At 37.2% G+C, this 15769-nt stretch overlaps 1 protein-coding gene and 1 long non-coding RNA gene across 2 annotated transcripts; one reads left to right on the top strand and one right to left on the bottom strand.

Moving 5' to 3' along the window:
* Positions 1-237: 237 nt before the first annotated feature.
* On the top strand, positions 238-1725 carry LOC311281198. The gene is made up of 2 exons (XR_014625775.1): positions 238-387; positions 1188-1725. It is a non-coding gene; the product is annotated as an uncharacterized lncRNA (long non-coding RNA).
* A 7376-nt stretch (positions 1726-9101) lies between these two features.
* On the bottom strand, positions 9102-15741 carry qrsl1 (glutaminyl-tRNA amidotransferase subunit QRSL1). The gene is made up of 11 exons (XM_084392952.1): positions 15655-15741; positions 15190-15349; positions 15010-15108; positions 14820-14916; positions 14490-14651; positions 12438-12613; positions 12242-12354; positions 11595-11787; positions 11307-11424; positions 10008-10213; positions 9102-9659 (listed from the first exon to the last, which is right to left on the bottom strand). The coding sequence occupies exons 1-11, from the start codon at positions 15715-15717 to the stop codon at positions 9442-9444; spliced, it is 1605 nt and encodes a 534-aa protein (XP_084249078.1). The 5' UTR covers positions 15718-15741; the 3' UTR covers positions 9102-9441.
* Positions 15742-15769: the final 28 nt, after the last annotated feature.

Below are 15769 nucleotides of genomic sequence, written 5' to 3'. Positions count from 1 at the left end.
TCAATTTGGTGTTAATGTGTGTTCTTCACACAGAGTATTAGTAATGCTTTAGATTCTAGTATGTAGAGTAGAAAAAAGGAGTATAGATCAAAATGTATTAGAGAATTTAGTGTATTTGACATTTTGAAAGCACAACTTATTTTGAGATCTCCTCAGACAGAGATGGAGATCTCAGGAGGATGTGATCCTCCTCAAAAAAAAACTGGTGGGCAGGTTTTTAAACACGTCAATCTCTGTGAGAATAAAACTCCCCTCCCATGCATCGCTGAACACAGACTCTCTGCCCCACAGTAAAGGTCTCCGGAAGAAGAAGGCATAAAAATGAATAAAATATTGATATTGTGCCTTGGGATATTGATTATAACCTTACCTTGTTCAACTCAGAAGGTAGGCAACATGATTTGTTCATCTCTTGCATTAGAAGTTTTTCTAGCATTTTCCCCATCTTTCTCTTTTATCTTTGATCATTTTGTTAATTTATTTTTAATAACCTTTGATACATCTGGTAATCATTTGTTGTATGTGCATGCAAAATGTAGATTATACTAGAAAGGTGTCACCACTTCTCTTTATAATGTGTAAAAGCAGAAGCTTGGGTCTTTTGCCGGACTGCATTTATTACTTATACACGTTATAGTGTCTGTTAATTCAACAAGTGTCAGTAATATTGGTTACAAATATATTACAACAATAATAATAATAGGCCTACCATACAAAGTGAATTTTCAAGCAGCTACTCCAAATGAACATTAATATAACATACACTGTTAAAAAAAAGGGGCGGGTATCCTAAGGCACTGTGGATTACATTTACATTTATGCATTTGGCAGACACTTTTATCCAAAGCAACTTAAATTGCATTTCAAGGTACACATTTTACATTTTTATTAGTTCTTGCTTTCCCTGGGAATCAAACCCATGACCTTGGCATTGCAAACGCCAACACTCCACTGTTTGAGCTACAGGATTAACATTAAAATTAACTGGCTTTTTTGAAAACAAAATTATTGTTAAATATAGCAAAATCAACCTGACTAAACTTGGTTACAGCAGCAAACATCATTTATAAGGGTCAGATCAGGCAGAAATTGTTAACAACTGCACATTTTTACTTTTAACAGTGTACATTAAAGTAATGTACAATAATCTGTTTGCATATACTGATTTTTCTTTCATGTTGGTGTAGGGCAATTTAACCATCACCCCCACCACTAAAACAATTACTAGTCCCGCTGCGGCCAGCGCTGCAGGATTAGGTCCGTGGCGGCCCACCGCGCTGTGCCTGCTGATCCCACCAGCCATTCTGGCCTTCATCCACAGTAGATCCTAAACTGGCTGGAGAATGTTGAGATGACCGCGATGATCAGCCAGTCACATGAAGAGTCAACTTTTCCACAATTCGTGAATATAGAAGACACACAGAAGAGAGAAAGATGCCATAACAACTTGTAAATTTTTTTTTTTTTTTTGGAATGAAAATTTCAATGGAAATTTGCCATTGCATACTGTACCGAGGGTCCTCCAAACCCCAACAAAACCACACGGTTGGGCTCTCAGTTGTGTTTTGTCCCCATCAAGTCACAGTTTTAGATAGGGCTCACTTCTCTTGTAATCTGACCACTGTAATGCATTTCCTCCACAATGTTTTTGTAATGATTGTGATGAGCTATTAATTGTAATAATTAAGAACGTGTCTATATGCACAATTAAAGTGGATCATTGTATATGTTTGCGTGTCATCTTTTATCCAATTTCATATTAGCGTGTGCTTTTAAAAACGCTATAAAAAGAGTTTTATTCATGCATTTAGATTCCAGTATTGCAGTGATATTTTATAATTATTTTAACAATTGTTAAAATACTCAGTTTGATCTTGGCTTTGAAACAGGCTGTCAATTTTTGGGCCAACTTGTGTTTAAAGGAAAGAAGGGGCAAGTGTGCATTATTTCACACTGAAAAGGCAGGTTACAAAACACCGTTAGTTCCTATACTTCGTTCTCTCCATCCAGATTTAAGCATACTACTCTTCCATCTTCTATTATCTTATCAATTTTTTTCTTATAGTACACTTAAGCTAAATTAAGCAATTTTAAACAAGAGTTTCTGTTACTGTATTTAAGAGAATAAGGTCACTTTTGAGATGCTGATGTCTTTTTGCCCCTGATGTAATGGCATAGAGTAAGTGAGAACTCACCCGAAACTCAAGCAGGGAACTTGGCTTGTGTATTTTAGAAGTGTCTAAAACAGCCTCTCAATGGCATTCTTAGACGCACTCAAGATGTTTGGTCAATAAAAGTGAGTATTTATTCTAAGGTTTCAATTACCTTGGGCCATTTCAATTAAAGACTATATTGTTCCTCATAACGATCCCATAGGGGCCAAAGTGAACAGAATGACTAAGCTGTGTTGAATATTTACAGGTAACATCATACATATGTGCTGCTCATAAACAAGAGAGAATGTGGGATAATTTGCAGTGTATTTGACCCCTGATTTGGTCATGTAGAGCAGATATTGAAACAAACAACAGCTATAGAGCCTTCGACGTGACTATTTGCAAAGCTATTTGCAAAGCTCTATGAATTGCTATAGTGCGATTATTTTTATTCCTCTCTATGTAAAGCACTTTGAATTGCCATAGTGTATGAAATGTGAAATATATATAAACTTGCCTTGCCTATGTTCTAGAATTGATATGGTTATGTGTTCAAGGAAAAACAATCTTTTACTTTGAAGTCAGATCACCACGTTCTGAAACGCTATTTCTGAGGAATCAGAACAATAAGGGTGTTTTGTCCCTGAGGTGAGAGACAAGCAGCTAAACATCCTGTACCTCAACAGATCGAGATTACATGAATGAGAGCGTCTGTAACCCTCGCTCTGTCTCTCTGATATCTTTCAGTCTGTTGTGTAAACATTAAGGTGGAACACTGTTTGTGTTGACTGAAGCTATCAATAATGGGCCTTTATTCAAGTCAGAGTGTTACTACACCAGTAGTGCTGTTGGCTCCTTTGACTACCTCACGAGACCCCCTGCCACATCGGCCCTATAGGTCACCTCATATTGCCCTAGGATAGGATCCATCTTATTTCTTTTCTTGCAGAGATTCCCTCTTTCTCTTTTTGTGTAATCTACCAATCAAAATATCAGAAAAAAAGTTGAAAAGTTATATGGTTGATCTGTGGTTAGTGTAATTGGAAACAGAAACCCACCCATTGCTAGATCATTTCAAACTCGCAGGCGGTGTGTGGCTGTACAAAAACCCACAGCAGTGGCTCATATCACCCTACAGTGACAGTCAATCAGAGAACGTCTCAGTTAAGGTCTGTTTACACCAAGCATGATAACTAATAACTAAAACTATCAAGTTTTTCACGAGTTCCTTTACCCATATAATCTTTAAGCTTATAAGGTTAAGCGTATTTGGCTTGCTGTCCGCAGTGGAGGGGCTCGAGGAAGCAGCTTCAACTCATGCTTAGATGATGAGTATGGTAGCAAGATGCCTAAATTATGTTGGTGGAGTTGGGGAGGTGGAAGGATGCCAAAACAGCTGATGCCAGAGCAAGGTGAGCGGCTGCTTATGTGCTCCGGCAGTTAATTGAAAGATTAGATGGGTTCACTCCTCCTGAAATTACGTTGTGAACTTCACTAATAATCACTCTGATTCTATGAGAGCTGTAAAGATAACGACACAGAGGAGCGATATCATTGGAATCACTTTCATAACATCTTTCTAACTGATGAACAATGAGAACATTGACAATTTAAAACTGTAAAAAAAAAAAAAAAAAGGGTTAAATGGGTTAATCCTACAGCCTTTTTCTTCTGAATTGGCCAAGCTGCTACTGTAGTCTGACAAACACTACAGGGTGGGCCATTTATATGGATACACCGTAATAACATGGGAATGGTTGGTGATATTAAAGTCCTGTTTGTGGCACATTAGTATATGTGAGGGGGCAAACTCCTCAAGATGGGTGGTGACCATCACATATACTAATGTGCCACAAACAGGACTTTAATATCACCAACCATTCCCATGTTATTACGGTGTATCCATATAAATGGCCCACCCTGTATATTAACACAAGTGGTAAAGAGAAAGCCACATGATGAACTAAAGTTCATCACAAGCAGCTTATCCACAAGCTGAGGTAAATACTAACATACTATTTCTAACATTCATTTAACAAAATAAGATGTAACAAAAAAATTATTGTTTTTGTACAAAACTGATAACAGAAACTAAGAAGAAATAATTATTTAAATGAAAAGCCATCAAATGTGAACTGTCACACAGGGAATTGAATGTCACTTTACAGCTTTTCAATGTAAATCATACGTTTTTACTTCCAAAAATGGTACAGATGTAAGGTTAGATCTATTTGTTTTCCCCCGTAAATTGTAAGGGAACTTACTGTTAACCAACTAACAGGTTTTTACTGGAATCTTTACATTTTTAGCATCAGTACTGTAGCATTTTACAGTCTTTTACAGATACAAAAAATGCAAACATTTAGTGAAATTTTGTTAGCAAAAAATGGTCCATTATCTATAGCGTAGCAATGTATGAAGCCCACATGTTCCACCAAGCAACGAAACGTGACTGCACTGCACCTTTCCTGGAGAGGAAGCAGAGCTTATCGGTTCTGTTAAACCTCCCTAGGTTCACCATGGTGTTCTAACCAGGTACGCTGTTTTCATATTTCCATAATTGACATATTATTTGGACATATTATTAGGCATGACACACGCACTGAAATGATGACTAGAGATATTACAACACTGATGTCATTGATGGAAGTTATTTTTGTTTCAGCCTATTGAAACTTAGGATCTAATTTGAGACTGTCTGAGAACAGAAGTGCAAAAAAGCAGCGAGACATGGTAAAACTGTCAAAGACAGTTGCTTAAAGTCACCATTAAATCAAAATTGAAAATTCTTTTTTTAATGGAATATTGCAGTATTTATTCTAAATGATTTAACTGTGCACATAATGTTTTGCCCCCATAACCTTTAATCATAATAAATTCCCCTCTTCTCTTATTTGATAACACGTTTTTTGGCACAAGGGCGGGACAACCTGTCACTCACATGACATCATGACAACGGCAAACCACAACAATCTATCTATAAATTCATGGGCGTCAGTTTGGTTTGAAATGTGCTGGGGACAGAGACGCATTCGGAAGTGCTTTTTCAGAAGTGCTGTACGACGCATTAATTTTTTTTCTCTCTTTCGAGCAGGTTATGTTTTGAAAGACGATGTCCTGTAGCTCAGGCACTTTTCAACAGGCTCACCCAAAAAAAAAAAAAAAAAAAAACTATATTCTATTTTTGTCAATAATTATAAAAAAAATCGCCAATAAGCTCATAATTTGTGCTAAAATAGTGTTTAGTTTTAAAAAACATTTTAAAAAGCTGGTTATATCTTGATGTTTCTGCGCAAGTTCAGCAGACAGTGAGGTTCGGGTTTGTTCCGATCAGAGCTCGTGAGTGGAGAGCGCATTTCTGAATATTCCGCTCCGCTCGTTCATTCCGCAGGGTCGCTCGCTCAACCCAGATGTCCTGTTGCCTGGTTCGAAAATATGTGGAATAAGGGCTGCTTCCGACTAACATTTTTTTTTTCTAGTCGACTACTAGGCTAGTTGTTCATTTAAGTCATTCGTGGACAAATCGCCCCTTTATATTAATTTAATTTAATTACGTATAGCCTACAGGATAATGAGCGTTTACGTAATATAGCCGCACTCAAGCGCACGACCGCACGCATAAAGCTTGCCACAAAGAACCGGTAAAAGTAATGATTATGAATGCGTCTAAATGTGTCTAAATACGCTGTGAATGTGAATGTGCATTATACACTGAGTTTCGGTTCATTTATGAGACGAACTCCAGTTCACTCGCCGGCGCCTCCATGTCGTGATTCTGCTATATTTACTTTAAATCCAGGCAATTGGTTCATGAAACATTGATTAAAATTAAGATATAATTAATACAAAACGAAATTAAATTTAAAGAAAGGCAGCTGTTCTGTTTGAGGTCTCTGTGAAAGTTGTAAAGCATGCATGCCGCTTTCAGAGCGCTCAAGTCCGTAACCGAGAACTGACACGTTGTTTTTTCCCTCATAAATGTGAACATGAAAAATAAAATAAAATTTATATTATAATGTTTTTTTGTTGGGTCAGACAATGATTACCAAATTTCTCTCTCATATTGCTCCTCATACCCACTGAAAACGGTCAAAAAAATCGAACCAAAAGTCAAATTAATATGGACGGAAGTTAAAAGTGGTGGGTACAAAATGACTCGTGACGAAATCTGGTGGGTACGCGTCCCCCCCGTCCCCCCCGTCCCCCCCGAAATCGACGCCTATGTATAAATTACAGAAACGTCTGTCTGTCTGTCTGTGTGTGTGTGTGTGTGTGTCTGTTCCTCGCATATCTCTCGAACCGTTAGTCCGATTGATTTCAAACTCGACAGGTGTCTCGCCACGGGCACGAGTAAGTGCAGTGCCAAGTTTGACATTGTTTGGATGAGAAATCCAAAAGATATCGTTAAATATATAATTTTTAAAAGGTTGTGGTTTAAAAATAAACATTCTGACACTAGAGAGTTGTATCGGTCAAAGAAGCCCCAAGAAGGTTGTGGTTTAAAAATAAACATTCTGACAATCTGTCAGCTACACTGTTTACTTCTGAATATTAGAGTTTGGTTCCAAAACGTGATAAATCCATTTTGATTAATTTGAGTAAAAATGTGTTTTCTTTACCAAGAAAGTGGCAAGATGAAAACCACTATTTTCTGTTTCAAACTTTCACACAGCATCTTTAGGTTATAATATCATAAAAAAATTCAAATCCAGATTTGGATTTTCAAAGATTTATTATAAAAACTTATTATTTTTCCCCAAAAATGCAATAAATTCATGACACTTTTTTCTTCAAAATGCTATCATATTGAAACTGTTGAAATCAGCCGTCGCTAAGAAATATCTCCTGAACTTTTTTGACGGCGATCAGCTCACAAAAACTGATTTTGCACGGGTACTTTGCACTGCTCCCTGAATCGCGACGTGCTTATTCATTTGTGGATGTTAACTGAATCTATATGTCAGCTATGCTGTTTACTTCTGAATATTATATTTCATTCTGGTGCGCTTAACGTTATCGCTACTGTGTAATAGTAGCCTATGCTATTCACCAACTAAACATATCCTATTCAATGCGTTCACAGTCTCTTTCACGGGCATCATTTGTAGTTGCCTATTCACAAACTGTTTGCTCAAAAATAGCGTTTTCTCGGAGTTCACTGTGTGCTTTCTACCATGCACAAATAAAAATGTCACTGCTCATTGTTACAATTACACAGCAAAAGTTCATTCAATCACACCAAACCAACAATTACTAAAAACACACACAAGAACTGATTTTGCACGGGTATTTTGCACTAGTCCAATCAATTCTAAATGGAAAAAAAGTCCTGCCCTACATTGTTTCTTGTTTGAGAAGCGTTTACACTCTGACATACGTCACAATAGGTCACGTTTCACGCGAGTTGTGAAAATGACGTGATCTAGGACCTTTATAAAAGACAAAGTTCATCCATGTAAAACTGAATATAGGGTTTACCCTGACTAATTAATGTGCGGTGACATCACATTTACCGTTGTTCGTTGAATTTTGAAGGGGCAAAATCCAGTCATTTCAATTGAAATCCATGTCATCTAGAATTTCACGTGAAGGCAATTGGTTCAAGTTGTTCAATTAAATTCACTGCACTGACCAACAGAAAGCTCCTTTCTTTGCAAGTGACTTCTGTTGTGTGTGTGGTCACAGATGGTGGAATGAAATGGTTAAATGGAAATAAGTGCACTTCTTCATTGACTAAATTAAATACACCAGCTTCCTGTGATGCTGCTGAGATAATCACATTAAGTTTTAATGAAATAAAGAGCACACTTCCAGCACTAATCAAAAGATACCACTAAACAAGAATGAATGATTCCAGCTTCTTCATACAATACACAACATTAAGCTTTGTCCAAGGATAAATCTATAATTCACATTCTTTCATTTGTGTGAAGATGTTGTTTATCAGTGTTGAATATGATTGTGATTATACAATTCAACACACTATTTTGTTAACTTAACAACAAAAAAGTTTCACAACGCAATTTGTGATGTGCTGGAGAGACAATAATTCACGGCCAACTCCCTTTATTCCGTTAATAACCTCAGCCATAAAAAGAAATGATAAATAATGACTTCATACTCAAGACATAACTGAAGCTCATTTCCGGCCTAAGTACCTAAGCATTGTCATACGTTAGAAACAGGATGTGTGCACTTTCATGGAATGGTTAAACAGCACCACATCTGCGGTTTGCTTGCAAACTTCTGCTTTGGCTGTGGCACAAGCTGAATTCAATGTGGTTCTTCTGGAGACCTGCAACCATTCTCTTTGAATACAAGTTGTTTTACAAGCTTGCCCATATTGTCTGATTGTATAAACGAGAATTATTTTACCTTTTACCTTTCCTAACTGATTTATTTTTATGCTTTCACAATATCTGAAAAGTAACCACAGCTGCAGCAAAAGCTGCAATATAAGGATTGCAGTAGGTAATTTAATTTTTAAGATCACAGTAAGTTTATAACACAATGGTATATTTAATTTGTAAAAATAAATTATATCACATTTAATCGAATGTCGTGAAGGTGAAAGATTCCCAAAGGCACGTTTCGCAACCAGCTCAAGTTGTTCACACGATTTTGCCGGGTTGACCAATAGAAAGCTGCTTTCTTTGAGTGAATTCTGTGTGAGATCTGGTCTATACATCGCTACACTACTGACAAGACATTTTTTGCCAGTGAAATTTTGCCAAAATGTGACACGTTTCCTGATGACGATATTCCTCATTAATAAAGAAAAAAAGAACTAGCTTAAAACGGCTGTTTTTATCTCATATAGATTTAAAAAGACAGCGTAGCAAAAAACGATGTGTTGTGTGTATGTGAGTTTCTATGTTTATAACACAATGCTATTTAATTCAGTTAAATTATCACATATAATTGATTTACTAAAATTTTCCCAAATACGGTTTACACTTTATTGTCGCCATAATGTTTGACAAATAAAATATTGTTACAAAATAAAAAATAGAGATATTGAGACATTTGCATTTTTATCTTTTATCAGCAGTAGTGATTTTAATTCAGTGGCTCCACTTATGCCAATCCTGCAGAATAAATGTCACTTGAATTTTGAGAAGCAAAGGAGAATGAATGATGCAGCCCAAAGTCCAAAATAGAGACTCGTATAGATCCAGTGTGCTGTTACAGCTTTTGCTGTACATTCTACAACAAATATTCTCACTTCATATTAAATTACACCGTCCAAGGTTTCATCTCTACCAGTTCAGTCTTTGTGTTTTGGTTATAATCCTACTGTATGTGTCCTTTCTCTGACTGATTGGTCCAGCTCTCTCTTATTTGAGTCTTCATGAAAACGGACCAATGGGAAGTTGAGTTGTTGCTCCATCCAGTGGGCTACTGTCAACAACTTCCAGTCCTGTAGTGTCTGACCAATTAGCTGCAGGCCAATGGGAAGACCTCGGGGTGAAAGGGCTGTTGGCACTGTCACAGCAGGCACACCTGTGGAGGAAATACATATTAACAAGGATACATTTGGGCTTAGAAAAAGATCACAAGAAGATGGATGGACTTTGGATTTGTTAGTTCATTGACCCATTAAACTCAGCTGTGAGTTTGTTTATACTGCTTCAGGAGACAACCCTGCTGTACTCAGCGTTCATTTAGCTGGAGTTCACACGTCCTTGACGATTGTTGTGATCACACAAAACTCCCTGATTGACTTCAAAACAGGTGATAAACAAACCACATCTGCACAGGTCAAGCCAGATATGGACATGCAGCACCTCTATGGAATCTCACTCCATTGAAAGGAGTAATTTCTCTCTCATATCCACTTCCTGTGCATACCTGCTATGTTGACAGGCTGGGTGAAGACATCCTCCTGAGCACTGCGTGTTCGGTTGTCTTCCTGTATGAAGTCAGAGTAGCGGGCTGCATCGCTCAGCGTTGTGGGTGTGAGGAGAAAGTCTATGCCAGACCGGAACACAGTTTTAAAATCTTCAGTAATAAGACGACGGGTTTGCTGAGCCTTCACAAAGTAACGCTCATAACTCCTGTGAAGACAGGGTGTGAAGATTTGAAATGCTGATATCTGTAACCACTCTATGAGAGCAAAACCAAGGCAAAGCTGCATTAAAACACACTACAGTACAGTAGGGTTGGATTGATACCATTTTTTTTTTTTTTTGCAAATCAAAATTGCACCATGGTTACATTTTGGAAGAGGTACTTTTTTGTACTAGTATACAGTGCCAATGTTCTGCATATTGAAAGATTAACATTTCTTTTTTGGCATACAGTTTACTAACAAAAAAAGTGCAGGCCATGTGTTAATAAGAATAACTTCTGCAGGTAGCTAAGACTCAAATTGGGAACTAATGTACACTACCGTTCAATAGTTTGGCATCTGTAAGATTTTGAAAGAAGTTTCTTGTGCTCACCAAGACTGCATTTATTTGATCAAAAATACAGTAAAAACTACAGAGCCTCTAAAGGGACAATATTTTGCATTCCAAATGCAAACATTTTGCGAGAGCATTGCAAAAGCATTGACACAATTTTTCCTCTCATCTCATATTTTTTCCACCACCATGTCCCTTTAGGGGCTCCATAAAAAAACCAGTAAGAGTATGAAATATTTGTACAATTATGTAATTTATTCCTACAATGGCAAAGCTGAATTTTAAGCAGCCATTACTCCAGTCATCAGTGTCACATGATCCTACGGAAATAATTATAATATGCTGATTTGGTGCTTAAGAAACGTTTCTTTTTATCATTAACATTCTTATCGATGTTGAAAACAGTTGTGCTGTTTAATATTTTTGTGGAAACTGTGATACAGTTTAATTTCAGGAAACATTACTAAATAGAATTATTTGAAATTGTAATTTTTTATCAATAAAATTATTAATTTCTTTAAAAAAACACAAAAAACAAATCGTACAGACCCCAAACTTTTAAACATCTGTCTAACTATAATGTCAATGATAACGTAGTACCGATGCATTAGTAGAAACTAAGCAAGTGAGCAAATTTGTGCATCTTTAAATAGAGTGTGCATGAGAGGGGCTATACAAACTATGAATACAGTAAAAGTGTTAAACGGATCTGAGACAGTTGTGGTTCTGTTTTTGAGGCCCTCACGATTTCAGTAGGAAGTAGTTCCCTGAGAGGATTCTTCTGCGGACCACATTGTTGAAGCCTTCATGTCGTGTGGTGGCGTACATGGCATCTGTGGAGCTGTCAACTGCACTGCGATGGCCTGAAGAGAAAAAGGGACAAAAAAAAAAAAAAAAAACCTTTTCAAATTCAAATGGAGATGTACATTTTCTTTTTTTTATTGTAGCTTTAAAAGTAACACCAACATTTTAAACCCATCATGTAGGTCTAATTGTTATGTGATGGTTTTGGAAATGTTTAGGCTTTAAATACCGTATTCAAGCCCATCGAAACGTGCCATGTTTGATGCAACCTCACAGCAACATAGGACGTGGTAACAGACGATGGAGTGCTGCGTGTGTGGAAGAGATACTTCTTGTACCCGCGCCCCTGCCTGCTCAAACATGGCTGCGACTCGACTCCACTGGGCCAGAGTGTCCTTAGACAGGCCCGGAGCATGATATTCCTAACATCATAGAAGCTCTATTACAATATCATACAAACATAACTGAATCTTACAATCAAATTTATTTCACCCCAAACATCTGAAAAAAGAAAATGAAGACCATTTTTGCATTGTTATAGTATTATGACAGTTAAGCATATTTTGCCCCATATTCTCATTACAGTCGTAAGAAACAAACATAATGCAGTAAAGTCCATTTCATTACTATATTACAGTAATCCTTCCTGGACACAATTATGTTTTTATTTAAAGCAGCATAAATTTTATTTAAAGGAAGTAATTACTATTGTGGTAAATACTTAACATTTTAATTATGTATATGTATATGGTAAGTTAATTTGTCCAACTTTACAAAAAAATTTTGTTTGAATATTTGAGTTACCAGGCTAGACCCTTCTGCTGTTAACTACACTGAGCTGCTGTCACCCAGCGAATGGTCTGAAGGCAGCTTTACCTTTGGTATGCCAACACATATGTCTCTAATGTCAAAGTGTTCAGGAAGGCTAGGTGGGGTGTCGGGTGCCTGGACAGTTGTTGAGTCTCTCTCATCTCGGCCCTGCAGAATCCCTGAAAAACAAAACCACCCAAAAACGTAAAGCACAAATTTAAATCAGTGACTCTCATATGTTAATGAACGAAAGCTCTCCTACTCAAGACAGTGGCAGCATCATGGACACTCCTGGTCATGATTCCCGGCACGTCCATTGAGTTGACCAGAGGGATGAGGCCGTGACGAGAGAGTAGGCCGTAAGAGGGTTTCAGAGCCACGACCCCACAGAGAGAACCAGGGTTTCGTGTAGAGCCTCCTGTATCAGATCCCAAGGCTCTAAGAGAAATTTTATTTTTTATGAATTCTAACAATGCATGAACATGAACAAACGTGAAAGAGGCTCAGGACAGTTGACGGGCCAGTGTTGCATCTTCACAAAAGTTTAAGCCTTGACAATATTCAAGATGATGCGAACTTGAGCTCATTTTCTTGCATGCTGTGTGGAAAGTTTTGTGTGCGCAAACATCCGTAGCACGCGCCATGAAAGCCGTGTCTTAGAGAGCTCAGTTTAGTTTTTGCACGCTGTCTTTCACATCTTCTTGCACTTGAGCAGACAAATTTAAATTTGTATGTAAAAAAAAAAAGCAAGAATCCAAGTAAACATAGTTGGTTATGTCTTAAGTGACCCATACGTAAACAGTTGAGAAAGTAAATGCATGTGTATCAGTATATTAGATCCATACATTAGTCTTGAAGTGACAGCAGCCTAACATTCCTGCTGTCCGTCTTTAATGTTAATCAAACAACAACAAAAAAAAAAAAAAAAAAAAAAAAAAAATCACTCACTATTCTTGACTAAATAACTTTTGTAACTTTAATAAGGATGTTTAAGTTTAAATTATACAGTGAAGACTATGCAGTGTTATTTTACATTTGCTTACTTTATTTAATTTCTGTACCTGAAAACTAGGGCTGCACAATATATCGAAATTAGCGAAATATCGCAAATGTGTATAGCGCGATATGCATACAGCTTGCAATAATCTGGGTAATGAACAAAAGACAGAGAAAGAGAAAAATCACACACTGCTTTTGGCTGAATAACTTTTGTAGCTTTAATAAGAATCAGTATATATGTATTTAATTAATACAGTGAAAACTAAGCAGTGTTTATTTTTACATTTGATTATTCAGTTTCTGTTGTTAAATAATCTTAATGTAGGATAACCTGAAACCCTGAACCCTGTGGTTAACCCTGAAGCCTGTGGTTTACACTGATGTTAAAATAACAGTTCTTATGCTACAGTAAAACACTGCTGTTCACTTTCAGAAGTTGTAGGGATGTTTTCTTGTCAAAAAAAGAATGTGAAAATTTTAAATATATATTTTTTAAATAATTTAAGTTAATTTTACACACTTTAAGCATTATCGTATCGCATATTGAATATCGCATTATTTAATGAGTTATCGCATATCGCATTTTTCTTCAAAATCGTGCAGCCCTACTGAAAACTACTGTCAGCCCTACCTGAAAAACCTGAAAAGCACAGTTTTTTTTTGCTTTTGCTTGTAATTTGATTATTTGTTTTTAATTTTACTACTGACTGTTTACTTGTCTTTAATGTTTTAAATGTATAGTAATTATAGCTAGTAGTTTTAGTTGTGGTATTGAAATTGGAATAGAAAATTATGAATTTTCACTAGTATCTAAAGTTTTGGTGTCATTACTGCCTGTTTTTGCAAAAACAGTTTAATGGCCGGTAAAACATATTTATGGCTGATACATTTTCTGAAGTTACCGGCCATTGGCAGGTGTGGCAAAGAGATAGTTTTAGGCCCATACACATTGTAAATGAAGCCTTATGTAATAATGTGTTTTCGGTACACTCACCCCGTGCACGTGAACATCTATTACCTAATTAATTAAATGCAGAGTATTAAACTGCTAAATAAATACATTATGATCAATTAGTCACTTATAAAGTGTCAGAAAGATCAAAAGAGGAAATGAGTTATGTCTACATCTGTTCTGGAATGAATGCTAAAATATTAGATAATATAATATATTGTTTCAGATATACAGAGAACTATTCCTCTGCTTTCATCTGGGAGCACCTGCTCAAATATGTGAACTGGGCTTTATGAACATGCTTGTATTGAAGCGAAAGTCCAGGTGTAGTATGCAGAATTATATGAAGAGTTTTACACTCACAGGAAGCTGCTGAGAGAAGCCACTGCCGCTGCACTACCTCCTGAACTTCCTCCTGTGATTGCCCAATCAGAATCTGGATCTTCTTTGCTCTGTTCACGGTATTGGGTTGCATAGCTCCATGGGTTACGAACTGGACCGAACACCCCATCCGCACTGCCAGATCTTAAGAGGGAGAGAGACACAGAGGAAATGCTCAGACTTGCAGAGCAGACACAATCTGTTTAATCTATTCAACTATGTACAGTATCATTGCTGAAAAAACAAAACATTAATATATCTTACTGAGCCCAAACTTTTGAAAAGCAGTGTAGGTGCACACTTGGATCTTACCCCATTGCGAACTCATCTAAATTAGTTTTTCCAACAAGAACTGCTCCTTGATCCAGCAGCTTCTGCACAACTGTAGCATTGAATGGAGGAACGTAACCTACAAATCCAAACAGACTAAATGTAAACCGCTCACAAATCACCAGTGACACTGGTGTCTATACTTCAATCTTGTTATTGTATTTAAGCTGACCTTTAAGCATGTTTGAAGCACAGGTGGTCTTGATGTTATCCGTGCAGAAGTTGTCTTTTACAGAGAAGGGAATGCCGTCCAGAGGACCAAGAGGTTTGCCTTACAAGAAAAAACATAGAGCACATGGAAATAATCATTCAGCCATGAATTAAATATACATTTTATGTGACACATACATACCTGTGCTGAGCCTAATGTCTGCTCTCTGTGCTTGTTCCATGGCCGTCTCCTCTGTAATGGTGATATAAGCATTCAGATAACGTGTCCTTTGTATTTGGTTGATGCACTTTTTGCAGAGCTCGGTGGCAGACACCCTTCCATCCCTCAGTGCCTGGGACACCTGTAGTGGGCAGACAATGTGGCTTTCTATTTTAGTAGGTAATTATATAAATGCATGTATCCATGTATCTGAATATTAAGCTAAAAGCTCATTACACCCTGCTGTAAAACAGCCTATAGCTACTGCTTTGCTGGTCCTAGAAGGTCTACCAGCTATGTCAGACTGTTTTATAGGCTGAATTTAGAAGGGTTTTGAGTTGAAACATTAAGTAACACAGTGCCAAGAAAAACAGCGCGGTGAAACAGCCAAGTTCAATTATTGGCTACAATTAAGCGATATAAATTAATTTAAGGTTAAGCACAGACCTCTCTAATGGACAGGCCGAGCATCGCTGTTCCCGGACGAAACGCCGCACTGGAGGCTGACATGACACTTTCTGTTGACCCCGCTGACGTTCCATCACCTCTGCTCTCTGATTGG

Source organism: Rutilus rutilus, assembly GCF_951802725.1.
Source record: "Rutilus rutilus genome assembly, chromosome: 21".
NCBI lineage: Eukaryota > Metazoa > Chordata > Actinopteri > Cypriniformes > Leuciscidae > Rutilus > Rutilus rutilus.
This window is presented reverse-complemented; position numbering and strand designations above follow the sequence as displayed.

Bases quoted from the DNA above. Each gene is read 5' to 3' on its own strand.
- qrsl1 (XM_084392952.1), bottom strand. From the start codon at position 15,717: ATGTCAGCCTCCAGTGCGGCGTTTCGTCCGGGAACAGCGATGCTCGGC. The intron at 15,109-15,189 runs GTATGTATGTGT...TTTTCTTGTAAG, and splicing joins AGACATTAGGCTCAGCACAG to GCAAACCTCTTGGTCCTCTG. The intron at 11,788-12,241 runs GTAAAGCTGCCT...CTATGATGTTAG, and splicing joins TATGTGTTGGCATACCAAAG to GAATATCATGCTCCGGGCCT.